Consider the following 26,444-nt stretch of genomic DNA (forward strand, 5'->3'; position numbering starts at 1 on the left):
TGAGTAGAAAGTACATTAGGAGAAGGAACGAACATGTTTCAAATTTCATTCGTCTTATGGTTCTAATATAAAATTCCATCTCATTAAATCATTTCGCGTATCTAAAGACTGTTTCACAATTCTTTTAAATGCAATTTCTTTCTTTTAAATTCGCAACATATCCTCATGCCTCCGTCTGCATAATGGAATGACCGTTTAAGACAGGGGTAATGAATTATGGGTCACGTGGCCAGGATGGCCGCGAAACGATTTGATTGGCACGCGACAAAATTCAAAGTGAAATTCATTTGTCGTGCCAAATTTAAAATAGCGTATCAATTTTAAATCAATATAAATTAAAACTATTTATCAATAAATGCATAAGTCTCCCAAACGAATAATATGCGTGATCAAGCATTAAATAATAATGCACATACGTCGATGTGCGATATGTTTCTTCGAATTACAAAATCTAGTAACATTGAAAACCGCCAATTACATACCTTCTGTATCATGCAATTGTTTTCACACTATTTTAATAAATCAAATTAAGAAAATATTATGAAAGGAAGATATTCATTACTTTCTAAGAAAATTTAAAGAAACACAATTATATAAATGCGGTGATCAGAGTATTTGGCATAATATAGAATTTCTTTGTAGTATTAATTTTACTAGTCAACATTTTTCACGCCCACAGCACATTTCTTTTTATTAATTTTTTATATCTGATCACAAGAAGGGATACCACCCCTAAGTTAAACGGTGTACACTAGTGATTTTCGTGTCCTTGCCATTGGCATTACTGCTCGACGCGCGAAGTAGCAGATGTCGCCACCTTCAAGGCCGTCATACAACCTTACACGGGTGAAACGCGCAGAAAAGTGGAATCATGAATTAAAGGTATCTTAATGAACGGGCCAGCTCGCGTATCGTGATAAAATATTGTTAGAGGTGTTGTATCGTTCGTATTTTTAAACGTTCGGATCGTGCAGTGGCGTGAAAAAGGTGTATATCTGTGACGAAGTGTTTCGCTTGTTGCACAGTTGCCAAGGCGACTAAAGTACGTGCGTGCGTGTGCGTGTCGGAAAGTGTGCTATGAAAAGAGAACGATCGTCAGAACGGCAATTCTACGGCTACCTATGTACTGACGGCAACTCGATGCTTCAAAAACGAACAGCCTGAAGACGGGACTATTATGGACTATCCGGTTTTGGGCCACTACGACCTGACCGTAGAGGCCACGGTTGAGAGCGGTGGTGACGAACAAGAACTCCTCTGTGAGTCCTTTCTTATATTCCCTAATATTCTTTCTTTCTCCTAAACGCGCGAAAAGCTCCCCATTGTGTCAAAGAGCAATCTATTCGAACGAAGATTCGAAGACTAAGAAAGGCGCGAAACCTCTCTGCTCCGTGACACTCGTTGCTCGAATCATGGTGCGCGATCTGGCGTCCTACTGCCAGAGGTGAATAAAATTTGAAACAAGGTTCTCAAATATTATTTTACTTAGAGAACGTTAAAGCAAACGCATATAAAATAGTAATTCAAATACAACAAGAAAACTTGATGAGTAATATAATTATAATAGGTTAAAAAATACAGTTTAGAAAGCTGTATGATATTTTCCAGATACCATACAAAATATTATTTTTTTTAATGGTCTGTAAAAGGCCTACACCAAATTCACCTTATACTTTGAAATAAAGGATTTATAGAATATTTTTGACAAAGTGTAAAGCTAAACTTTGCAAACTGCATGAACGTATGCAAGAATTGTACAATAAAATGTGAACACAAATTTAGTCCCGCTGTAATCTCTAATATATTATTCTTCCTTATACTTTCTCTTTATTTTCCACTATAATAGATCTAAAATATTTAAAATATCCCAAGATTCTTAATAAAATACTTCTCATTCAAATAACATTTCTATTTCTCAAATATTTACTTTGACAATTCTATTATTCTTCTATCTGACATTTTAATAAGTTATAGTCTTATTACTCAGTAGTATTATTCCATCACTTTCCATTGTTTTCAAACATTAATGTATAGTTTCAATCGACTGTTCAACTTTAAATAAACCTAAAAAATATTCTTAATTTGATATGGATGATAAATCTGGTGGTACTTTACTACTTTAAATGCTAAATTTAGTGCCGTACTTCCATTAAAGATATAACAGCTCTTGTAGGCAATGATAAGAAAAATTATTAACAATGATACTAACCTATATTTAATATTAGCTAATGTTATCACAAGTTGTGTTAAATTATATGATCAATGCTAAGTAAATCGAGAATTTCCACCGTCAATGTTAACATATTTCATTACAGGGGAAGATTCAAGTTATGTCTTATCCAATGAGGAATATGTACCTGCAGCTGAGCAATTTGGAGAAGATTTTGCCGGGGCTGAGTTTCATGAAACTCGCACTTTACTTGTTGATGGGGGGGATAGATTTGGAGTTTCCACTGCCACTTTCGATACTGTCGAAGAACTTATGTGGATGGGGAATCAAGGGGTATAATAGTAGTTTTTGTTATTATAGGTACAACTAGATACCTGTTTTGTTATCTTTGTCGTTTACTTTCTGTGATTTAAATTGTTGCTTCCTTTATGTTCGTACAGTGATATGTATTTATCAGAATCTATAAGGCTAGAAATGGAGTTTAATAAGTTTACTATTTAAATAGTTAGAGACAAGGCAACGCATTGATCGGAAACAATGTCTTATAGGGTCACGTAACATCTTATTATGGACCTGGGTTACAAAAATATACTTCCTTTCAAGTGCATGCTACGCAAGAAGTACGACATATTCATCCATTAGATGAGGGTATTTTAATCCTAACGCAAAGTTTATTAAGATGTCAATTACGGAGGGGCATACCAATATTTACACATATGTACGTTTATCTTATAATATACATATATATATATATATATATGTGTGCGTATACATACACAGTAGTGCCCACGTAAGTGACCGTATTTTTGCCCACTTAAGTGACCCCGGCCGGTCCCGAGCGTGGTCACTTATGTGGGCACTACTGTATATTATTATGGGTTCCATGTAAAAATAAATATTATAGGTCACCAAATATGATGGATATGCAATGCATGCTTCAAATTTCACCAACAAGGTTACTTATGGGAGGGCATCAGGAAAAAATAATTGATTTTAATCTGACCAGAGGAAAAGAGACTGGATTAGTGAGTTTCTATACATGTTGGTAGGACAATATAATAATTACGTTATGAGCATGTATTAGTACTCTCTTGCGCTTATAGGTAAATGTAGGAGAAAGTGGTTGTGCAATTTTAAGACAGCATAATAGACTTATATGTGCTGGTAATCCTGCAGGGAGAATTGATCTCAGAGATCCGAATACACTATCGATAGAACATACTTTTGATACCCATAGTGGTTCTCTCAGTGATTTTGATGTTCAAGGAAATTACCTTGTTACCTGTGGTTTTAGTAACAGGTGAGATTCAAAATAATCAGATGTATTAATAATTTATTAAAATTCATTAAAGTTGTCTTTAAAGTTATATTTCTTCCTAAATCTACCTGTGGATTTAGTCGTCAAGGTCTTTCGGTCGATCGATTCTTAATGGCATACGACTTAAGGCAAATGAGAGCACTAAGTCCTGTCACAACTCTAGTATACCCCCTTTTATTGAAGTTCCTACCTAGTTATTCAAGCCGTTTAGCGGTCGTATCACCACTGGGCCAAATGCAACTTCTTGATACTATCTATGCTAATGTACAACCACCTATGACATGCTTGTATCAGGTAAATGTTGCATGTATGCTGCATTCTTAGAAACAATCTTGTATTACATTGTGTGCACACCAATTTTTTTATATCGGTAGGTTGCTACTGGTGGTGCTATGATATTATCATTTGAAGTATCCTCTACATCTCAATGCCTTTGCTTTGGAGATTCAGCAGGTTCTATACATCTTATGTCTACGAATACACCGGAACCTCAGTTTAATACATTCTCTCGGTTCGTAGACATATTGATAAAATTAGAAATTATCCATTACTTATACAGGTATCCCTCGAGTTACGTGGTTAATTGGTTCCGCGTAAGTCGAGACTCAAAATTAGTCTCTGAAATATTCTGAAATATATACAAACTATTGTGAAATACATATTGCGAAATACCTATTATCTTTTTTATTTAAAACATTCATCTATAATTACATATATATATATATATATTCTCTTTAAACAAAATTGCTCCAAAACCGCGTAACTCGAGGGATACCTGTAGCTAGAAGGATAATAAAAAGAATGTATTGCTCTCATTTATTTAGGCCAACAGAATTCGCTGACCCTGTTGAATCAGTTCAATCTGTATCATTCGATGATGATATTACACCTCTAAGTACAATACCTATTGTTTATACAGGACATCCATTATTAAGTGATTGGCCGGAAGAATATTTAAAAAAAGTCTATAGGTAAGTAATTCTTATCAATAAGTAATAAACATTTATTGATGCATAGATAGAATAAAAGGTCATATAAACATAAATTTACACATTTAATGTACAATTATATACAAATATACACAGAGTGTAATTTAATGTATCATTGTTTTTAAATGTTAAATCAATTGTTGAAATTTTTTTATAAATTAAATTACACCCTGTACGTCCAAGAAATTGGAAACAAATAAATTATGTTCACAGGAAAACACCATTGATTGATCCCGAGATTCTGCGCACAATGAAAATGCAAGGAACAATAGGCTATGCACCAAATCCTCAGGCGTTTCGCAGAAATCAAGTGAGGAAACAATATTCTCCCACTCCTCTACAGTATTCTTCTCCAATTCTAAAAACCAAACTTCCTATCCTTCCATCCTACAAATATTTCCCATGATTTCCAATTACAACTATGAAAAATTAATTATGTTATTTTTTAATGTTTAAACCCCCCTGTTGTTTTAATTACGTCACAAAGGAAGTGACAAAACACAATGAATTATCACTGTTAAAAGTTGGGAATTTCCCCTTTTATCTTTAAATTTTAATAGTCTAAGTTGTTTCTGAAGAAATTTTTTTTTTTTCTTTTTTTTTTTTTAATATGGAATGTATAGTTATATTTGGTTGTTTTTATACATTCCGTATATATTGTCGCACAAGGTATGTATATCATTAATTGAATCAGTTATACAAGACAATATTAATTATATTGAATACCTAAAAAATATACTCAAGAGCAATGTGACAAACAGTCAAGCTCAATATGATTAAAGCTTTTAATTTTGTAGGAAAACCAAAATAATACGTGATTAAGACTGATAACGTCTCGTGATAAATATTGTAGTCCGTGAACAAAGTTTAAAAAACGTGATATATTTTCATAAGCTAGATCACAGTATTCTAATAATTTTCTGTGCAATAATGTACAAGAGAAAAAGACCTAAGTGGGACACTGAAAACATACTCATACAATGTTGAAATGTTCTTTCCCAATTTTAGTTAATATATTCTTTCGTTAAAATACTTGGCCATAATGTTATCGTTGTTAAAAAAAGAAAAATATTATTAGAAGTCTATATAAGCATGTTTACCTGATCTCAATTCTATCACTAAAATGATAAAAAACATAAATTTGTAAGTTCTTATTATAAAATGTATTTTTAGTTACCCCTTATTTTTGTGGGTCATACAATCTTTCCTGAAGTACTTTTGCATGCGTGATTTTGAATATGTTATTGAGGAGCAGTGATTGGTATTGTTTTAATTTCTTCCAGAAGAGAATTCGTTAATTAACACTATATCTATATAAATATCAACAATGTGCCAATTTAGAGAGAAAAAATATGTGTGCTTCAAAAATGTTGTTCATATAGATACATTGTATAGTTTATACTATAGTTATACTACTTGAAAAAGAAAAGAAAATACGTACCATATTTTGAAATTTTTAATTCCTGTATGTTGAATATCTCAAATGTTGAAAACTAAAAAGAAATAAATATATGTAATTATTCCCTTGAAAATACACAGTTAAACAATTTTCGTATGGCTGGTAAAAGGTTGAAGTAAAAATCGAGTATTACGATTTTAAACTATTAAGAACTGTGAAAAATGAGAAACAATGGTATTTACTAAAGTTCCAAAAGAAAATATCAATGTTTTAAAAGTATGGTTCTGTATTTTACGAATCAGCGTAAAAAGTACTACTGCCTTTACACTTGCCTCAAGCACAATGTGTTTGTAATTGATGCATTTTATTAGTTCCAATTTAATAATTTATACTCAATAATCTTCGTATGCTTAATGTTTAAAGAATATGTTTCTCAAAGAATGTATAATAGAAATTGTATTTGAGTGAAATAAAGATTATAAGACATACGTGTAAGCCTAACTTATTGGCTCGGTCCCACGCGTGTTTAATAGGTATTATTTATTTTTTCACGGTCCAAATTACATCTAAGATGTAATGATGCAATGGTACACCGCATTGTATAATATTTACTACAAAAAGATTACCCGTGCATAGTATAATTCACGTACAGACCATCCCAGAAAGAAAAACGAAAAATATCCGACTGATTGAGAAAAAAAAAATAAATAATACCTCTTTTGCAGATACCTTACAATTTGGAAAAACGACGTGGTGTAGTCGCAAAGCTTTTCGCGGGGGACTCACGGTCTAAAACAGATGACGGTACCTTTGTGGCCATACCAAAACGTTATCGTAAAATCGAGGTGAAATATTCACGTCTCGGTTATGACGAGTTCGATTTTGATCAATATAATCGTACCAGCTTCTGCGGCTTGGAAGCCACACTTCCCAACAGTTATTGTAATGCTATGTTGCAGGTAAGTGCAGTAATTAGAATAACGAATCGTAGAGGGATCCTCTATTTCTTTGTCAAAATTCCATGTTTTCCAGTTACTTTACTATTGCGAACCTGTAAGGATAGCATTGCTCTCTCACTCGTGCCAAAGAGAATTCTGCCTTTCTTGTGAACTAGGATTCTTGTTTCACATGTTGGACACATCGCGGGGATTGCCTTGCCAGGCTGCTAATTTCCTTCGAGCTTTTAGAACGGTGCCGGAAGCGGCAGCCTTGGGACTCATACTGAGCGATCTACATCCGGAAGCTAAAAGAAAAACCAATTTGATTAGACTGATACAAGTACGATCGATTGCTATCATAAGTATTGATTAAAAAATTAAAATACATTGCTTAAAATAATGGAGCATCGCCTGATTGTGTCTTTCGATTGAGTTACTTGATACCTCAACACCTTATAATTATGAAAATAATAAATACGGTTTATTGTAAACATCTCAACACATTGACTGCCATGCTACTTTTATAAATAGAAATAAATTGAATAAGTATTTATAAAAATATAGAATAAATTCAATAAAATATTACGAAAACAATAGACCAGACTTATTGGAAAACAAAATTATTCTATATAAATTTACTTTACGTTTGCAGGTTCAGAGCATACATTATTTTTCGTTGTAATATAGAACGGGCGTGTAATCGTTGCGCGTTATGTTTACTTTTGTAATAGATGCTTTTGAACGCGAGGTCGTAGCTTGGATTTGAAGAGATTAAGATTAGATTACCAAGCATTGAATACACATGAGGTACCATGACTAAATGTAATCAATTGTTTTGTTTAAAAATACATACGCCCAGAAAGTCTGGTGGAACTTATGCACGAATTTATCATAGCAATCAACGTGTTAAATGTTCTAATATGCTACATGCCCTTAATATTTCGCTCATTCTTTTAAGTTAATCGAAAATACAGAGGCCTAGTTTTTTATTTAAAAAGAATATATGTTTAATTTAGTTTTGCTAAAGCGACGCTTTATATAGAAGTATATTAATAAGGATATGTTAATATGTATAGATCTCTTTAAATTTCCTTTCAGAGTTGGAACAGATTTATTCTGCATCAAATTCATTACGAAATATTGGAAACGAGAAAACGACAGCAAGAGGAAGAAGAAGCTGCTCGCCTTAAGTCAGGTCCCAAATGTCCGCCATTCGTTTATAATGAACAAGACTTTCCTAGTATTTTGCAGGACATTGGTTCTAGATATAGAAGTCACGACGAAGAGAGGAAAAAGAGGAGGAAGCAAGATGAGGATGGTAAATATATGTGGATCACATCGAAAGGTAAACACAATTTATGTGTAACCTTCACATTGGGCACTCTTTGTGTTTATTTTTCATTTTGTATCCGATCGTATATTTGCACTTACTCGGTGATTGCGGCGATATATCCAAAGAATATTAAATCCAATTTCTTCATTTCTTCTAGTCTAGCATTTTTTTCAAACATGAATATTATTTTATCTGAAAAGAAACGTGCTTTCGTTCCCGTATTCTTAGGATACTGCAGCTATCACTCTTTTTTTGTTTTTGATTTTGCTACATTTGTAAATAAAGCTTCCCCGTTGCTTGCTGGACCGTATTTTTATGCATTACATATAATTCCATCTTTTTTTTTCTTTTACAAGAAAGAAGACATTACTTTCCGCGAGTGCATGTCTTATTTATACAAAATAATTTTATGTCTCTTTGAACAGGGTAGTATGTATAGTATAATCAGTACAAATATGCTCACCGTTTTTAATGTTAGGAAAAAGTTCTCGAAGAAACGATCGATTTGTTTTAAAGAGGATCTATAGTTTCGGTGTTATTATTGTTTTTAAAATTTCCAATTCTAAAGTCATTCGCGTGCTTCATTACATCTTTAAAAAAAATTTATTTTCTTAAATTAAACGACTTCTCTGATAGCTTTTTCTATCATAAAAAACAGGGAATATTTGAGGTGATTGTGTTGTGTGGATTACCCTATACAATTGAGTTGTTTTGAACACAATTAACATTTATCGTAGGTGATGAAAATTACATTATTTTTTTAAAACATTTACTAGTGGATTGCTGATACAAATAACATTCCCCATAAATATAACTTACTTATCAAGATAATGCTGAATAGATCCTCGATAAAGAATATTATTTTTTACACATTTTTATCATTGGCATGTAGTTGAGTATTATTAAAATTAATTTATTCAGATTTTAAATAAGTATTTATTATGGGTAGATAAGAACAACAAAAAGTCTATTGAAGAAAATGAGGTGCGAGACGAAGAGACAGAGATCAGTCGTCTGTTTGGGTCCGAACAAATGCATATACATCGCTGTCTCAAATGTGGGCAAGAAGCTACAAAACATTCCATCATGTTGCTGTGTAACTTAGTTTATCCAGAGTTATTGCACCCTTGTAAGCTACTCTTCAAGCTAACACCGTATTCCATGTGCATCGTATATCTTCCTCGGATCTTAAACGAACGAATTTTACCTTTTCTAGCTGAGGAGGTTCCGTTTACAAGTGTTCTTGCCCGCAGTTTAAGACCCGAGAAAATTACACCTGCATGGTGTGACAATTGTCAAAAATTTACACCCACTCTCCAATCTCGACAATTGACTAAATTACCTCAAATATTGGCTCTGAACTGTGGTTTAGATACACAGCAGGTACATTAAGCACGAACTTATACATACATCCTATAGTACAAAGTCTAGTGGTTTTACCAGGAGCAGTCATAAAAATGTATAAAATTCTTTCTAAAGAATTTATTAATTAATCCATACATTTCTAATTCAGAATTTAGATTACCCGAAGGCAGCACATCTTGTGCATTGTCACGAAATGGCAGCTTTATCGTAGTAACGAATATATATAATAATAATATTTTATTGTACTTGGTGCAAGTTTACATATTATCGTTCTGTTCTCGTTTGGAAACATCAACAATAAATGATACTATATACGATTTTTTTTTAATACATTACGTCGAGAGATCACACTGTTAAATTAAATGGGTGACAACAGTTGCGGGCACGCTATTTTATCTCTTATCATAACCGATATGGAAGATTTAGGTTTCAGACTCTGGGAAACTAATGACTCGCATAATTTATTCTCGTACATTTTAATCACAGGCATTAATTTATGACTGCACCCTGTAGACTGCAGCAATATAAAATTTAATAACTTCGAGGTTTTTTAATCGAGCATCAATTTTAGGACAAAGCATTCTGGCAAGCCCAGATGGACATAGTCGTTCAAAAAGTATTAAGTGGGAAAGAAAGTAGTCCATCTTCGAGCCCCGTTCCAATCACCGTAAAACCTTGTCGATACGGTAACAATTGCACTCGAGTTGGTTGTAGATTCAGACACATTGGTAGAGATTCAGGTAATTCGATAGACCTTACAAATTGTTATGCTATAATCAGACGATATAGCATACATTTCCATATTTTATTTTTGTGTGTGTTTTTTTTTATAGAAAATGTATCAACATCGCCCGTTACACCTCCTATGACGACTACGTCTGTTGCAACGCCGCCTAGTCATTTGTACTATTCACATTCGTGGATTCCACACAATATTGAAATTTCTCTGAACAGTAACGGTGAACTGTTCGTGGAAAAAATTAATAGTTCAAAGAGTATTTCTACCGAAAGTAGTAAGCCTAGCGAAGAGATCATAGTAGAAAATGGTCAGGGCGATGGCAAGGCGCAAGGAGATTCGGAAAGTCCTGGAACAGATTCCGAAGGAAAAGAGCCAGAGAATCACGTCACCGGACCGGATAATGGGGATGGAGAAAACGCGAATGCAACCGACGAAGGTCCAAATAAAATAAGTAAAATGCAATATAGCCTTAGTGCCGTTGTTTGTTACATCAATGACAAAAGCAACGAAGACAGGAGGAACATTGTTGCGTTGCTACGGGTCGGACCACATTATCATGAAAGATCGACTGGCAGCGCGGTTTCGCAGTGGTATATTTTGAACGACTTTTGGTAAGTGATAAGATTTGCTTTATCTTTCGAAAGATTCATAAATATTATGAAGATAATGAATTCTATAATTTAAATAACGACTGTAGGTCAAAGTAATATCACTTTGAGTACTTACTCCCGTCGAGATTTTGGACACTTCTTTTGCAATGTTCCCATAATACTCTAACGACTTTGTTACACTTGCTGTTAGGTATCACAAAAGGATTGTCGCGCTTCGTTCGCATCATTTCACGCTTCAGTAGAAACAAATACGTGCATACGTGTCGGTTATAATCACAACACTGATGAACAGAAACTAATAAGCTACAGAACACCACAAACAGCACTTTGATAAAGCTGAATCGTTTGGCGAATCAATAAATAAAAGTGACAGGAAAATATCCCCAATGATTAATGTCATTGACAAGAAGCGGGTTCTCGATATCTATTGATCGTATTATAAGGAATTTTTATTACGAAGGATCACTGTTGATTCTTATCTAAGACCTTGCACCGGCCATATTCCTTATACATAACAATGGCAGATATAGCCGCCTGACTAGACCCGCATGAATACTATTTCTTTCCCAATATACGAAACTAACATTACTCGTAAAACACTTGTTTTGGAAGACAATAATGGATGACGTGCGTTCGAAGAATCTTCCCTTTTGTCTTTAATGCGATGATTTTTTGGGATTATGTAAATGATATGTAAACATTTAGACTTCGAAATAGGTCTAAAATTGGTATGTTTTGGTACAGCATATCAGCGGTAACACCACACGAGGCAGTTTGGTTCAATCTCGATTGGAAAGTTCCGTGTGTTCTTCACTATACGGCTGTGCCAGCACCCGAACCAGCACCTTTTGTCAGTCCCCTTACGTACGACGTTTTCGGAGAAGACAAATGCATAGCTCGCAGTGGAGGAACTAGAGGGATCACGTTTACCCCCCTAACATCCGACGAAATGCCGAAAAAAGGTCGAACGAAAAGAATGAATTCTGAAGAAGAAAGATTTCTTCCGGTACGATGAAATAATGATAATTGCGAACAAAATTACAGGGGAATTGGTAGGAATCGATGCAGAATTCGTTACTTTGAATCAAGAAGAGTCTGAGCTTCGAAGCGATGGGAAAATGTCCACTATAAAACCGAGTCATATGTCTGTTGCACGCATCACTTGCATACGCGGGTGTGTACAATTATTGTTCAGTAATTGGAGCGCAGCGATATCTCGTATTTATCAATCCCTGTTAATATAAAATTTCACCTAGCCTTCGTTTCCTTCATTTGGATCTTATATTCTACACCAACACCTTCCACTATCGCCTAATTTCTTACATCGTGGGAAAACTATTAGTCTTTTCTTGGAGTAGGCTGAGAAACTGGGTTTATTTAATCTGGTCTTGTTCGATACTCGACTAAATTTTTAACTGACGGAGATAATTGAGAATAAATCTGTATTTTTGTGGTTGTAGCTGTTTATCGGTCATAAGCAACACTACGTGTAAGCATCTTCCCATCCTTCCATGGTTTCTATCCTTTCTTTCAATTTCATATAATCGCCAAAGGGATATTTCTAAAAATGTAATACTTTGTGTTTCATGTCGTTAATAGTTTCATTGTGTTAAATAGGCAAGGTCCTTTGGAAGGTACTCCTTTCATAGACGATTACATAAGCACTCAAGAGCAAGTGGTCGATTACCTGACAAAGTTCAGTGGAATTCAACCTGGTGATCTGGATGCTAATTTTAGCAGTAAACATTTGACTACGCTCAAGTCAACTTATCAAAAGTTACGGTTCTTGGTTGACAATGGAATAATATTCGTGGGTCATGGCCTAAAGAATGACTTTAGGTGACGAACTATTTTACAAAATCGATCAAATTTCGTGGGAAACGTGCGAGACTGGTAGTTAATCGTATCGTCAATTGTTGCAGGGTAATAAATTTAGTTGTGCCACCGGAACAGATTGTAGATACAGTATTGCTCTTTCATTTGCCCCATCATCGCATGGTATCGTTACGTTTTTTAACGTGGCACTTTTTGGGTAAAAAGATTCAATCCGAAACACACGATTCGACGGAGGATGCTCGCGCTGCGCTCGAATTGTATCGCAAATACAAGGAATTAGAAGGTTCTGGGAAGTTGGCCGAGTCTTTGAAAGAGCTTTACCATGTTGGCAGTCAATTACAGTGGAAAGTAAGGGCGACAAGTAATCCTATTCTAAGAAATGCGAGGTACCTTCGTCGGTTTCTATTTCCAATAACTTTCTATCTACCTCTAGGTTCCGGACAGCTGATACGAGGACGATTCTCACGAAGAAGTACACGATTTAGTTACATCGGGCAACGAGGGTGAAGCTTAAGCGATGGTTTCGAAGTATAGTGTAAATACTTTGACGATAGTGTTTCGAAAGACATCACCTGACGTATCGATAATTCGTCGATACCTGGAGTTTTCAATTTACGATCGAATTATGCACTTTTTTTTTAAGATACGTCTAATTATGCTTAGGTGGGAGAGAAGAGGCCGTGTCTGAGCATCGAGTGTGGCGATGATGTCGTAAAGGTTAAGATTACGGGTACAATTACATTGTCAATCATTTAGTATTTTTTTTCTTCTACGATATTTATTCGTTAGACCGTTCGTTACATCCGTCGCGTGGAGTATAATCGTAATCGAATCGTCGTATGTGAATCAAATTTTAATTAGTTTCCATATAATCGATCATTGTAAATTATTAATGCAACCGAAGGTAAGAAATTCTTGTTGATCGTGAGTTTAGGAAGAGTAATCGTGTAAGCCACGCAATGGCGATTTGTACATATTGTCCGATAGCACATTAGCGTTTTGAAGAGCAGTATCGATCCCTCACTGCCCGACCATTTATTGATATTTATTTTAATTTCTCTATATATTCCAAACCGGAAGATAACACAAATCCATCCTGCTCGGTAACAGTACTACGATACGTATATATAATTGATAGTTGGTATTTAGCAATAATTCTGAATGGGAAATCTGTACGAAGGTAATGTTTCACACTTTCCTTTTATACGTATCTTTTCTAATGTATTAACTTTTGTACCATTTTATCTAACGGTAGCTCGCAATGCGGGGGAAAAAACAAATTTTTATAAGATTTAACTTCGTCCTAACAGATTTCAGTTTTCGGCCAATTACCACAGGCCGTTTTCAATTGATTCTAAGCGTTAAAGTAAACCGAAATGTTTTCTAAACGGTCCTTTTCTACGAAGCTCTCGAAACGCAAAAAAAAATATTAACAAGATAGTAGTATATTTTACAAACGATTGTACTCATAGATTATTTTTATATACATTTTACCAATGTCAAAAAAAAAGAGAGAGAGAGAAGCAAAATAATGCTGTCAAAATGTATGAAACGAAACAAGATTATTGAGCATCTATTTTTTTATATCTGGAAAGATTTCCTTATAATTTGTGCACAACAAAACTTACGCATTGATTTTGATGGAAACGCGATCCATGTAGTTGTAAAGAAATCAGTGGTACTCGATGGTAAATAGTAATCATACATTTGTTTTTGTGTACATTACGTCATTGTGATTTTTCAATAAATGATCATATGGAAAATTAATTCCTGGTTTATAAAAAACTTCCTGATTCTAAAACATTCCAGAAATATTTGTATTGCTTCCAAAGGTATGCAATTATCTTCTTGACCTCTTTCAACAATAGGGTTTAAATTATGGCGAATAGAGAAATGAATACCAATACTGCATTGTGCTTTTATGCTTATTGCTTCATAATATTTTTAACTACAGCTTCGTAGCAATATTTGTGTGGTTATGTTGCGCGATGTTTTCTTCGTTTAAATATTCCCCAATGTTTAAAATGTACGGAGTTTGTAAATAATGATTTTCTATTTCGTCCGAAATAAATGTCCAACTTAGTATCAATAATATTTTTCTTTTAATATTACATCTTAAGTCTGTATATACAAGTCAGTTCTACCTTTCCGCATTTCTCAGAAATTTTTTACTTTCTACATAATTATTATTGCGTTAGCTAGCTATTTTTTTCTGAATTGTTTTAGTAATAAAATTAATAATTTACAAGATTGTACACACATACATACGGGGCAAGTCCCCGTCCATGTTACGACGCTCTATCATACGTTACATTGTACATATATAATGTAAAAATTTAATAAATAATCAAAGATTCCCGTTCTCGAGACCACTTTCGCGTTAAAAAATAAAAAGAAAATACAAACCGACTGCCGGCATCGGCAACGAATGAGATCTATCGATATTAAATCGTTAAATTGTCGAAAACGTTGGGCCAATTAAATTCCTTTACGATAGAAATCGTATAAGTATCAGTCGTCACGAAATTTCAAAATACTTTTTTGTGTTCGCAGAAAAAAAGCTATTCGAAACAAAGATTTCACTATATTTTGTAAATCCAACGGAAATACTTGGGATTTTGTGGTCATAGTGATATTCGTGGTATATTCTATTGTGTATTTACAATATATAATTAGATATTGCTCCTGTACGCTTACGTCGGAACAACAATTCAAATCGTTACGATACTATTCGACGACGATTGCAACTGTCCTTCGTTTCGTTTTTGAAAACGTTCAAAACTTAATCATCATTTGAGGTTAATTGTCGTCGAATGAGGTTAAAAATTAAATTTCTTTTCTGATTTTCTCACTTACCGAAATATTTGGGTCACCGAACTTTTCGTAATAAAATAATAGATAACTCGGCATCTATTTTACGCAAATAAAACAATAATTTGACGAACGCTTATTATTTTTCGTCCTCGAATAAAATTTGTTCGGCTGTTTAATCGATCGTCGATTACGCTCGTATTTGTCGACGAACGGGAGGCTTAAGTAAATTACGAGTTAAAAAAAAAAATAAAATAAAAAGAAGACGTCTCCTGACTAGAAACTTGCATGGTCGAGCTGCAGGAGCTGGAAGGAGTATTCAGTGGCAGTAGAAATCGCAGTATCGCTCCAGAACCTTTATAAAATTCACTCTAGCAGTTTCACGTTCGGTTCGGAGATAAAGGCACTCGCGAATGTTAATTAAAATTATTTTGCACACGGCAGAATCGTAAATTGAACTGTTCCACGCGTTCCAGCGAATGCATATTCCCGCTCCTTCAAAATATTCGTGAAGTTAAGGCACTTAGTGACTCGTTCGACGATTTTCGTTTCGATTGAATTCCACTGATCGATCCTCGATTTACGTTTCAATGATCATCCCCGTGCTGGAAGTGACCGTTCCTATTTAGAGGTTCCCTCTCCGGAGCGTCCGACGGTCTGTTCCTCTTAAAGAATCCGCACTAACGACAGAAACAATACGTATCGTTAATATTTAAGTTCCAAAATGGACGACATTTATTTCTTACGTGGGAATGTCAAACACGCGTCGTCGTTTTAAAAAAAATTTTCTTGAAAACAAAGTCTCGAATGTACAATTTTCATTTTATAGTTTTGATTAATTTTTTTATATAAAATCACCATGTTGGTGTATGTATTGTATGTATTACCGATTACCGGAAATCCTGCATAGGATGTTCGGCATCTAGACGAAAAAAATTGAATGGGAGATTCTAAGGGCCAAGATAAGACAGCAATCAGGAATCGTTAAGAAGTTATTAACGTTTCAAGATCTGTCTGTAGAACGGCTGCGAACAGCTGCAAATAGCTGCGATCAGCTGTGTGCGCGCAACAGGTTGAGGCAGGTCAGGGAAACATTTCTAACCTCACATTATATTTTCGGTTAGGAATTCTTTTTTCGAAAGTGCGTAGGAATTCGGGGATATGTCTATCCACGAAAAATGATTGTCATTATCCCCCGCAACCGAAAATAATTTTTCCAGAATGAATTGAAATTTTTTAATTTCGTCAAAAAATTTGTCCACCTTCCTGAATTTTTTTCTCGAAAATGCGTAGGATTTCGGAGGTATGTGTATTCACCAAAAACGATTGCAATTGACCCTCGCAATCAAAAATAATTTTTCTAGAATGATTTGAAATGATTACGGAGCTGTTCGCAGGTTGCCGTCTTACAGGCGGAACTTTTTTAAACGTTAATAACTTTCTAACAAAGCCTCAATTATCAAATCAATATTCTTGATTTTCGTCTTATTTTGCCCTCTAGAATCTCCCATAAAATTTTTTCCTGTATAGCTTGTATGTAATTTGCATAAACAAACCTTGTAAAGCAGGAAGATAAGCAGCAACAAAATGATCGTTCCGGCGCAGGCCGAGAGAACCACCACCCAAAATGGAATAACATCCGGCGCAGATGGTGTCACGTTCGGCTCAACGTTCGTTTTAATTTCGTGACTCTTGATCACCTGTTCGGCAGGTGTACCGATGAAAGGTTGCTTGGTAACTCGTGCTACCAACTTGGTAGAAACTCTGACCTTCTCCTGAACGGCCACCTTCTTCAGGGTTCTCGCGTCCACCCTGTACCTAGCACCCAACCAGACTTCCTGATCCTTTTTCAAAGGACCAACGACGCACCTGAGCATCACGCATTTCGCTGAATCGCAAGGACCGACTGGTCCCTGCGTCCTTGGGTCGTTTTCGTTATCTTTATCATCGAACACGCCCTCGTCCGTCGTAAAATCTTCATCCAGGTCTCTGGCGCGTCTCTGCAGTCTTTCGAACTTTTTAAACAGTTTCTTGTCGCCTGTATCCGAACTCGATCTATCGGTCGTCGTAACATCACCGAACGTTTCGCGATTCTCTCTTCCGTGGATACTGCTGGTAACCCTTTTGTCCTCCGTTCGTCTCTCTTCGTGAGTGCTGGTGTACGACGATTCGTATTCTCGTTCCAGGCCACCGGTCTGACCAGACTCTTCGTTCCATGAGTCACCGAAGTTGGTCTGACGAGACTCGGTGTAACTAAACGATCCTTGCAGCGGGAATCTGCGACCATCTTTCAAGACGATGAACCCTCTCCCGTTCGAATCTATCTGTAGCTCACCCTCTATCCTCAAGAACCGACTGTCCCGAGGCTCGGTGGACTCGGAGACGTAACTCTGGCCCCCGTATCGATCCTGAAGAGGGAACATGGAGCTATCCTGGAACTCTATGTACTCCTTTCTGTCGGCGGAGGTTCTGAATCTGCCCATGAACTGGACGTAGTTCTTGCCCTGTCTGTTGTACAGCTCGTAGCCGGTCGCCGACTTCGACAGAGATCCAAACAATCGTTCCAACTCTTGCGTAGAGCTTACATTACGCAGATTAAATCCAAATTCACCTTCTCTGACCGTTTCCTCCCGATCGCCCGTGACGAATCCACGATCAACGCCATAACGCGTCTCTTTCTCCGCTACCCTCCTTCGTGCCTCCTCTTCCAGTCGTACCCATTCCTCCCGCTGACGCTTTATTTCCTCCTCTAGTCTTCTTTGATAGGAGAGTCGCTCCTGTTCTTCTCGTTGTCGTTGCAGAACACGACGTTCCTCCTCTTGCAACCTGGTTTCCGAGTGATTCGCGCGAACCGTGTGCTGCTCGTCGATGCTCGAGATCCTCGAACCGAAGGTGGCGCCGTCGCTGGATCGGAAACCAGCTCCCAAAGTGTCCCCATAACCGCCAGATTCCGTGTGGATCAGCACACCCCTGTTGCCAACCGTAGAGTCATCTGTACCGATCGAACCTGTTCCAGAATTGTTTTGCGTGTACGTTGTGACCAACACATTTGGTTTTTCCCCCGTTGTTGATAATTGTATCTTCTTGGTGTTGCTGGTGACGACGGACGACGAGGAGGGTGGCCAGTGACGCGATTTCTGGATGCTCGAACTATCCCCGCTATTGATTTCGCTTTCTTCGTGTTGGACTTGCTTGTTCTTCTCCACGTCGAATCCGCTCTGCACATTGATCGTTTTACCTGATTGTGATTCGTCCAATGTTACTCCCGAGGGGTCCGAATGATGAGAATAGGATCTTCTTCGTTGTTCCAGCTGCAAAACGGTTGAACGGTTCTGTTATTGCGTAGATGATTCTAACTAATACGTATAATACATATACAATTTTTGCTTAAATTACAAGGCTATTTTTTAGTCGCATATTGTAGATTACTAACACAGCAAACAGTAAAGGAGAATTACTTGTTACAAAATTATATTTACAAGGTAACAGAAACTTTAGAGACCCAAAAGTCAGACGCGTTTTAGGTCTCTATGACGGCGTACCTTAAGGCTAAGATAGTTCGCGTTGGCAGTTTCACATGCGATAGGTCCAGACGTTTCCGGTTGCTCCAGAAGGTAGAGCAGTTCGTTTCCCCCCAGTGTCTGTGCCGGCCAAATGAGGAAGACCTCCGCCTCGATCACGTCAGAGGGACCCAGGTTGCGAATGGTGTAATTGTGCGTTACAGCAGGTCCAAAATCGATCTCCGTCGACGCGTTCGCGTCGCTGGTGTAATTGTCCGGATAGTAATAGAGATCCTTGGGTTTGCTCTCGCCGTCCACGCGTAGCTCGGTCTCGATCCAGATCGGTAGCCTCAGAGTGTACTTATTATCGTCGGTCGTGTACGGATTCTCGGGATTGGTGGTGTTCACGTCCATTTCGAAGGAATAGACAGGCTTCATCCCGTGAGAGGTGACCGGCTGCAACAGCACCTTAAACTTAACCAACCCGTGCTGCTGCAAAGGGTTGCCGATGTCGCAGCGAAGCGTGTTGTTGTTCGTTTGCTTGGGCGCGGAGCATTGAACGGGCACACCCATGGTCTCGATCTTCTCGACTTTTATGTAATCGATGCCAGTCGGTAGCTTCAAGTTGTACGTAGCTTCGAACGCGTCCTCCCCCATGTTCTGCACCATCACGTCCAGCTCTAGTCGCTTTCCAGAACCCAGCAGGTACCTTAGCACGTTCGACGACACGTTCATCTGCAGGTCTGGTATGCACACGTTGTCGGGGCCACAATTCTTCCTGATGGACAGAGAATCCTTCTTGGACGTCGTCGAGCCTAAAACTGGCCGCAGAGGCAACCTGGGGTCCCTGGGTCTGTTGTCCTCGTAGCGTTCCTCGTCGAGGCTCATTCGCATTTCGGCGTCCAGGGATGTTAGTTTGTCACGGATGTTGGACGTCACGTACACCTGTGGACGATGAATTTTTATTTATTTATTCAATAAACGGGAAGTCTCATTAGTATAGAATAGTTGTAGAACATGATAGTCAACAATTCTTCTAAATTCAAGTGTCAATAAATTAAGTTTGGTTGAAACCAAGGTATTTAGCATTTAAGAAACCTTGATTGTTTTCACTGACCTGAACCGTGCGACAGAACTGTCGATCCCGATCCACCATGATTGTGCGATTCAGCGTATTCCTGCCCTCGAGTTCCAAGAAGAACAACCTTGGATTCTTGGTTTTCTTCACGTCCAGGACGTACTGGATGTTGAAGTTGTGCTTGGCGAATACACCCTCGCCGGTGTACTTGAAACACGCCCTCAACGGGAAGCAGGTCACCCGGCTTCCGTCCGATAGCGTGCAATTCCTATCGTCCAACGAGATCAATTTCGATTCCTGATCGAAACTCACGTAAGAGTCCATCTTGATGACCGGCCGGGACCTGAATAGGATCGCTGTGCCGGACTCGTAGGCGCCCACCACCAAATCTGGATAGTGGTTCCCGTCGAGGTCGAGGCCACCGGCCACGGAGAACCCGAACGTATCCAACGGGACGCCGAGGTTCTCGGCGTAGATCACCTGAGAGTACTTTTCGAGGACTCCGTTGGAGGAACCGTGGTAGATGTAGACGGCACCGTGTCCACGTAGACCACCGTAAGGAGCACCCACGGCGAAATCGCCATAACCGTCACGGTCGATGTCCCCTAGTGCTGCCAGCGACAAACCGAATCGTCCGCGGTTGCTCTCCCCGTCTCTGGATAACGATAAGCAATTATCGCGAGAGTTCAACGATCCGTGCGTTCGGATGCTGTGCGACCCTTGCAGCCGCTTTCAATGGGCTTTTAGGCTCGACAGTTAATAGGCGAAGACACCTTCGTTGACATAAGCAGCGTTGGGCAATAACACTGGTCAACAAATTGTAAACGACAGTTTATACTCTTCACGATTAAGCTATCTTTATTAAGCTAAAAGTAGATTAAAGTGTACGTACGTTAAAATAAACAACATTTGTTATTTATTTAGCCTGTTACGAGATATCGCGCTGTTAATAATAATATCGACTTTATTATACCGTGCTAATTATACGCTTTCCGTAATAACAAGCTGGGTTTTAATAACAGCCTAGTAGCTGCACCTTGCGTGTTGCGCAATAATAAGTGGCGTAAGATTATCTTTATTCGGAATATAAAAAGTCTTGAACTTTAATCGAAAAATATTGATAAAGCTTGTTTGCTTTTGGCGATCGTCGACAAATGAATATACCAGCTGTTTAAAGAGTAATTTTTTTCGTAACGAACGTGCGTTTTTGTCAAGTGATGAAGACGTTAAATAAAATAAAGAACAAATAAAAACTGTCACGAAGGAAGCAATCTATGTAATGGTGACTGGATGAGGTTCGTAGCTGTTGTAAAACCTAGCCCTTAACGAAGGAACCGTGATAAAAATAATCGCTAATTAATTAAACCTCGCTGATAGACTCGTAATGATAAACTTGGCGTTTGGAATTTCTTTAAATAGTCATGAAATATACCTAAAGTCGATTTTCCGGTATTTTTCAGGTCCAGCGCCCTGATAGATCACGTACACCCTTCCGGTCTCGATGGTCATTTCCGGGTTATCTGGCACTGTATACATTGGCGCGCCGACTATGAGATCATCTAAACCGTCGCCATCAATATCACCGGAAGCAACAGCATAACCGAAGTAAGCTCCCATTTGTTCCCCAGTAATGTTACGTGGATTCGTCATGTTCGATGTAAATAGGATAACCTGCAATTAGATTTCTTCTATAAATCGGTGCACAAACATTTTTTAATAGATCTTCGTTTAATACTTGTATTCGATATATTTAAGCCGTTTATTTTGAAAGTGGCCTAACTTCATTTTTCAATTTTTTCCGGTTACCATGGTTACATGTACAACTTCATGTTATTTATCAGTAAAGCATTTCAGGTTGCTTATATTCCGAGCAAATACGATAATTCTTGACACATAAGTTTTCAGAGTTAGTTCAATAATTGAACCGTGTAGTTTCAAAGTGGCCGAACTCCATTTATACTTAAATCAAGATATTTACTATTGATAATGTCGGAAAGTAGTGATGAAGGTAATTTTAATTAATTAGTATTTACAAGTTAACCTCAGTTTTTGGACTATTGCGTTAGTTGAATAACCAGTACGTTTAATTAATAAAAAACTTAAAATTTAATATTAAATTTTAGAAATTATTTCACCCATGGGGAAGAACAGAACAAGACTATTTAGTTCAGATAGTGAAGAAGAAATAGTAACTAATGATTTAAAAAAAAATCGAAAAAGAAACAGAATTATAGAACAAAAACCTAACTGCATACTATCTAACTAACTGGGAAACTAACTAACTAACTGACAAACTAACTAATTATCTGCAAACTAACTAACTAACTGCAGACAGAACAAAAAACTAGTTAAAAATATGTTGGATGCGTTTTGTCAGAAATGAACCGTATAAAATTTTCTATAAGACATCAATGAATGAGAATGAAAATTTTAAAGTCCTGAATTTATTACCACGTCGGGATAGACCAAGAAAGTTCGAAAATATTGTATAAAAATATCAGACAAATTACAACAGCAAAATTCAAGGACATAACTGACCTATTACGATATATGTATACCACCGGAACATCATGATTTCTTCAAATCCCTTTCACACGCACAAAATGTAGATGAGTAGTAAATTGTTTTGTAATAAATTTATGTTTGTAATTTTGTACGTTATGTAGTTAAAAAATGTTTTCAATCGCATAAATTATGTTTCCGAAGTGTTTTAAAGATATGTAAAATAAATTCAGTATTGTTTTTGTTCGATTTGAAGCATCTTAAATTATGTTGAATGGACTTGGGCACCTTCAAATTTTATAATGAATCTGGTTGTTAATTTTGAAAGTGGCCTAACTCCATTCTTGATAAGAAAACGCATATTATTCACTTAATAATTGCCACTATTTTAATAGGAACTATAAATTTAACACCCTTAGATACACTTAAGCAGTATGACTCATTAGTATCCTATACGTATATTTTTAAATTCATTGAAACGCAAACCCTTAAGTATCTCGATTTGAAGATAAATGGACTTAGGCCACTTTCAAAATAAACGGCTCATTTATTGGTTCATACAAAATTTCTACCGATCGAAAGGGTCAATGACTTTTAATCGATGCAAATATATTTTTTAATAGGTCCATAAAAAATTTATGGCGATCGAAAGGGTCGATGACTTTTAAAGACCCCTTCGACGGGCGATTTAGACGATTAAATTCTAAAGAAATCGTTAGTCAAGTTATTCCTCGATAACGTGTTGCGCCCGACGCGTCTATCATTCGTCTTACTTTTTCAAGTTACTACAAATGGACCGACCCGATCGTCGAGCTACAATCTTTTTCCCGATAAAGCGATAAATTTTCACCGGACGGGTTACTTTCACCAGCAGGAATTAATTTCAATCGCGCGTTCCTTCTTTCCGTCGCAATTACGTGTTAATATTTCATGAGCATACTTTGCCAAGAAGGTCGCCGCCGCGTGGTACACCAACAGCAGTGCCGCTGTCGCCATTTCCAATAAAATCCCCGGTCGTGACGGAATAACCCATGTAGCTATCGTCCTCCGTGGCCGGCCCTTCCTTCGTGAACAATATTTTCGCACGATTCTTCAACGACTGTGAAAACGCTTGGCCTGTAAAAGCAGCCATCGATGAAATCGACCAACTCGTAAGCAACTTCTTCAAAAGAACACATACTTTCCCAAAAACGTTCTCGTTCTTGACTACGACCGAAAAAAACTCCTAAACACAACTCATGGAATTGCAATGCCAAACACAAACAAACATTGTAGGTGCACAGGATCGTCCCAAGAACAAGTATACAAAAGATTTGCGAGCTTATTAAACTAGTTTCGAGCATCGAGTAATGTCTTGGAAATTCGAGTTTTTAAAACGTCACATGCAAATTTAGAATAGGTATATAAACGATAGAAGATCGAATAAAAACAATATTTATCTTATAAAGATTATTACAAAGAGTTTTCGTACAGAAATCTTGTCAGACCTACTTACAAAACTATACTGCTCGAAAAGTGTTTATAATCGGACGAGAAACGTTCTAGATACGATAGTAAAATCCTCGATGCTTGTAAAATAAGCTCCCAAAGTTTGCCTAGATATTTTTGGGATACCATGCGCAACAAATTCATGCTAGTGTACAAAATGTCTAACAAGTAGGTTGTAGCGTACAAAATATCCTATCGAACGGAATCGTTCACGTACAATGCAGGTAATAATTTTGTCTCGTTGAAAAAAAAAAAAAGATTAATAGAGGTGAGTCAGAAAACGTTGAATCGAAGGCGTATGGTTTTTATCGTTCACATCCTAGCGGGATTCTTTAATTGGCTAGCGACACAGTAACGATAAATGTATCCTGCATGACAAACCGATGGCCAATGCATCAATACGTGGACATTGATGAATCTTCGAGACCTATGGTGAAACCAAGTTTGTCACGGTGTCTGGTGGTCCAATCCCGATGCGATTCACGATTCCTTCTCGCGATGAATCGTGTCATCCTCCTGGCGAGTTTCAGCTAGCCAAGACCTTTTACGAAGACGGTGAAAAAAGCTTGCGATCGGTTAACGCAAGATGTACGATTTAATTAAAATTTACTTAAAAATCGGACATTTCATACGGCTACAACCTGCTACGGTACCATCGATGGGTAGAAAATAAAAATCGAAATCGCAGTCAGGAGAAACGCTCGGGAAAAGAACACAAGTGTAAATCGTAAGCCGTTTAACATTATTATTAATCTAGCTTCTAAGCAATTCTATTCGCAAGGGCGGCGATATTACTCCGTTCGCTAAATAGCAGTAGACTAAATAGCAGCGTTGAAATGGCCTGTGAAGTCGATTAGAGAGACGAAGCTGTAAAAAGCAGGCCCTCAACCGTTAGATATTGCCACCCTCGGCTCACCTGACGGTAATTAATAAATAATAATAGCACACGGTACATTAATCGTAAATCGGATATTAATCACTCGATGGGAGTGGCACGACGGCGTTACGAGACCTCAAACTGTCAAGCATACAAGATTACTTCGCGGTAATTGCGAATCTGACCCGATGCACCGAACAAAAGTGTTCGCCTTTACGTATCCGCTCGTTTTCGCGACCGCTCTTCAGCGTGACAGTTCTGCGCAGTTTCGATCGAAATTATTAATCACAGGCGTCTTGTTAATGTCGCGGTGAAATCTTATGAGTGGAAAAGCCGGATGACCGATTGGCGTTACGAGTAATTAATGGAAATTAATTGGGGCCACTGGCAAGCAAGTGTGAACGCGCGGAGATCGTGATTACTGGTGTCTCGTTGCTTTTCGACAAATTTCGAACACTCACGTCCACGCAACCATCGTCAAAACAAACTTTACACTCGCCACTTCGTCCGGGATAATAAATAATTAATTTGGTACATCGTACCACCCCAAACGAAGCACGATTATAGACGTTCAGATAAATTTTTATTCGAATAATTGTTGTTCCGTATTCACGATCAAAAATAAAATTCGTCCAACTTTGCAACGACGAAGGCTGCGAATCTTTGTCGACTCTGATGGACGCCGAGATCGTTTTTTTTTCTCCAGCGAACGTTCAAGCAACACTTGTTAATGGGAATCGTCGTTAAGAGAATAGCAGCTGATTAGAGGTTTTAAAGGGGCTGGTTTCGGTCGACGACGTTGATTGGTTCGTTTGATTAAGGTCGCCTGCAAATACGCGGTACCTGATCCATCTGCTTCGGGGGTGAACAACGTCGTCGCTACGAACTGCAACCTGATATCGGTGCTGATCGAGTATATCTGACCTGTAATTGTTTAACGAGAGTCTCCTCTGAGTCATTCTAACATTCACAGAACTCGAGGTAGTCGCGGTGAAACCCGGTCGTCGCTCCATCGCCCAGGCATTATCAAAAGCTCGAACTTTCGCCTTTTTTATTAGTGGAAAAGTGGCTTCTCGCCGACCAGTACAGCAAAAGGGGGAAGAGGGGGTAGATTTAAATGCAATTCTAATTCGATTGAAAATTTAGGTAAGCCCAATTATTTCAGAGAGAAGTTAGAGATCGTTGGAATCTTAATTTTGACTATTATGTGGATCTACCACAGTAATTAGTATTAACCCCTTATTACTATAGTAATAATAGTGATTCTAGATATTCGTTCGTTTTAACTAAAATTAGCGCTCCCGAGAGAAAAGTGTTGCAATTGTGAAAATGGGACGATCGTCGGACTTGATATTGATATCTTACGCTGAAATAATTTCGCAATTTTCTTTTGTCTTTGTGCGTTACAATTTACTGCTTTCCTTTCAAATTTGACCACTTTTCTCGCTGGGTGTGCCTTACAGTGTGATTCTAGAGATTTGAACGAACTA

General features: G+C 37.4%; 2 protein-coding genes across 8 annotated transcripts in view; one reads left to right on the top strand and one right to left on the bottom strand.

The window, feature by feature from the left end:
- The first annotated feature begins 853 nt into the window (after window positions 1-853).
- LOC122401065 (PAN2-PAN3 deadenylation complex catalytic subunit PAN2) lies at window positions 854-14,662 on the top strand. 6 transcript variants are annotated; one of them, XM_043402997.1, is made up of 20 exons: window positions 854-1,259; window positions 2,316-2,503; window positions 2,719-2,888; window positions 3,075-3,195; window positions 3,274-3,470; window positions 3,569-3,782; window positions 3,863-3,999; window positions 4,313-4,459; window positions 4,691-4,787; window positions 6,602-6,835; window positions 6,909-7,154; window positions 7,913-8,159; window positions 9,097-9,276; window positions 9,364-9,530; window positions 10,084-10,862; window positions 11,607-11,824; window positions 11,907-12,036; window positions 12,480-12,701; window positions 12,785-13,046; window positions 13,132-14,662. In XM_043402997.1, the coding sequence occupies exons 1-20, from the start codon at window positions 1,178-1,180 to the stop codon at window positions 13,144-13,146; spliced, it is 4,053 nt and encodes a 1,350-aa protein (XP_043258932.1). In that variant the 5' UTR covers window positions 854-1,177; the 3' UTR covers window positions 13,147-14,662. The 6 variants fall into 6 exon arrangements, with proteins under 6 accessions (XP_043258932.1, XP_043258931.1, XP_043258929.1 ...); XM_043402996.1 differs by having other exon boundaries at window positions 10,084-10,252; window positions 10,346-10,862; window positions 12,785-14,662; XM_043402994.1 differs by having other exon boundaries at window positions 12,785-14,662.
- A 119-nt stretch (window positions 14,663-14,781) lies between these two features.
- Window positions 14,782-26,444, bottom strand: part of LOC122401064 (integrin alpha-PS2) — a 79,527-nt gene continuing 67,864 nt past the window's right edge. Inside the window, exons 7-13 of one of the 2 annotated variants that reach the window (XM_043402991.1) lie at window positions 25,798-25,878; window positions 23,530-23,705; window positions 21,520-21,758; window positions 20,127-20,742; window positions 19,052-19,954; window positions 17,066-18,820; window positions 14,782-16,189 (exon numbers count right to left, since the gene is read on the bottom strand). In XM_043402991.1, the coding sequence (XP_043258926.1) occupies window positions 16,097-16,189; window positions 17,066-18,820; window positions 19,052-19,954; window positions 20,127-20,742; window positions 21,520-21,758; window positions 23,530-23,705; window positions 25,798-25,878 (3,863 nt within the window). In that variant the 3' untranslated portion in view covers window positions 14,782-16,096. The remainder of the gene's footprint in view (window positions 16,190-17,065; window positions 18,821-19,051; window positions 19,955-20,126; window positions 20,743-21,519; window positions 21,759-23,529; window positions 23,706-25,797; window positions 25,879-26,444) is intronic. The other variant, XM_043402992.1, reaches the window with a different exon arrangement.

Source organism: Colletes gigas, unplaced genomic scaffold, assembly GCF_013123115.1.
Source record: "Colletes gigas isolate AHSC1104 unplaced genomic scaffold, ASM1312311v1 Colletes_gigas_Sc00021, whole genome shotgun sequence".
NCBI classification, from domain to species: Eukaryota; Metazoa; Arthropoda; class Insecta; order Hymenoptera; family Colletidae; genus Colletes; species Colletes gigas.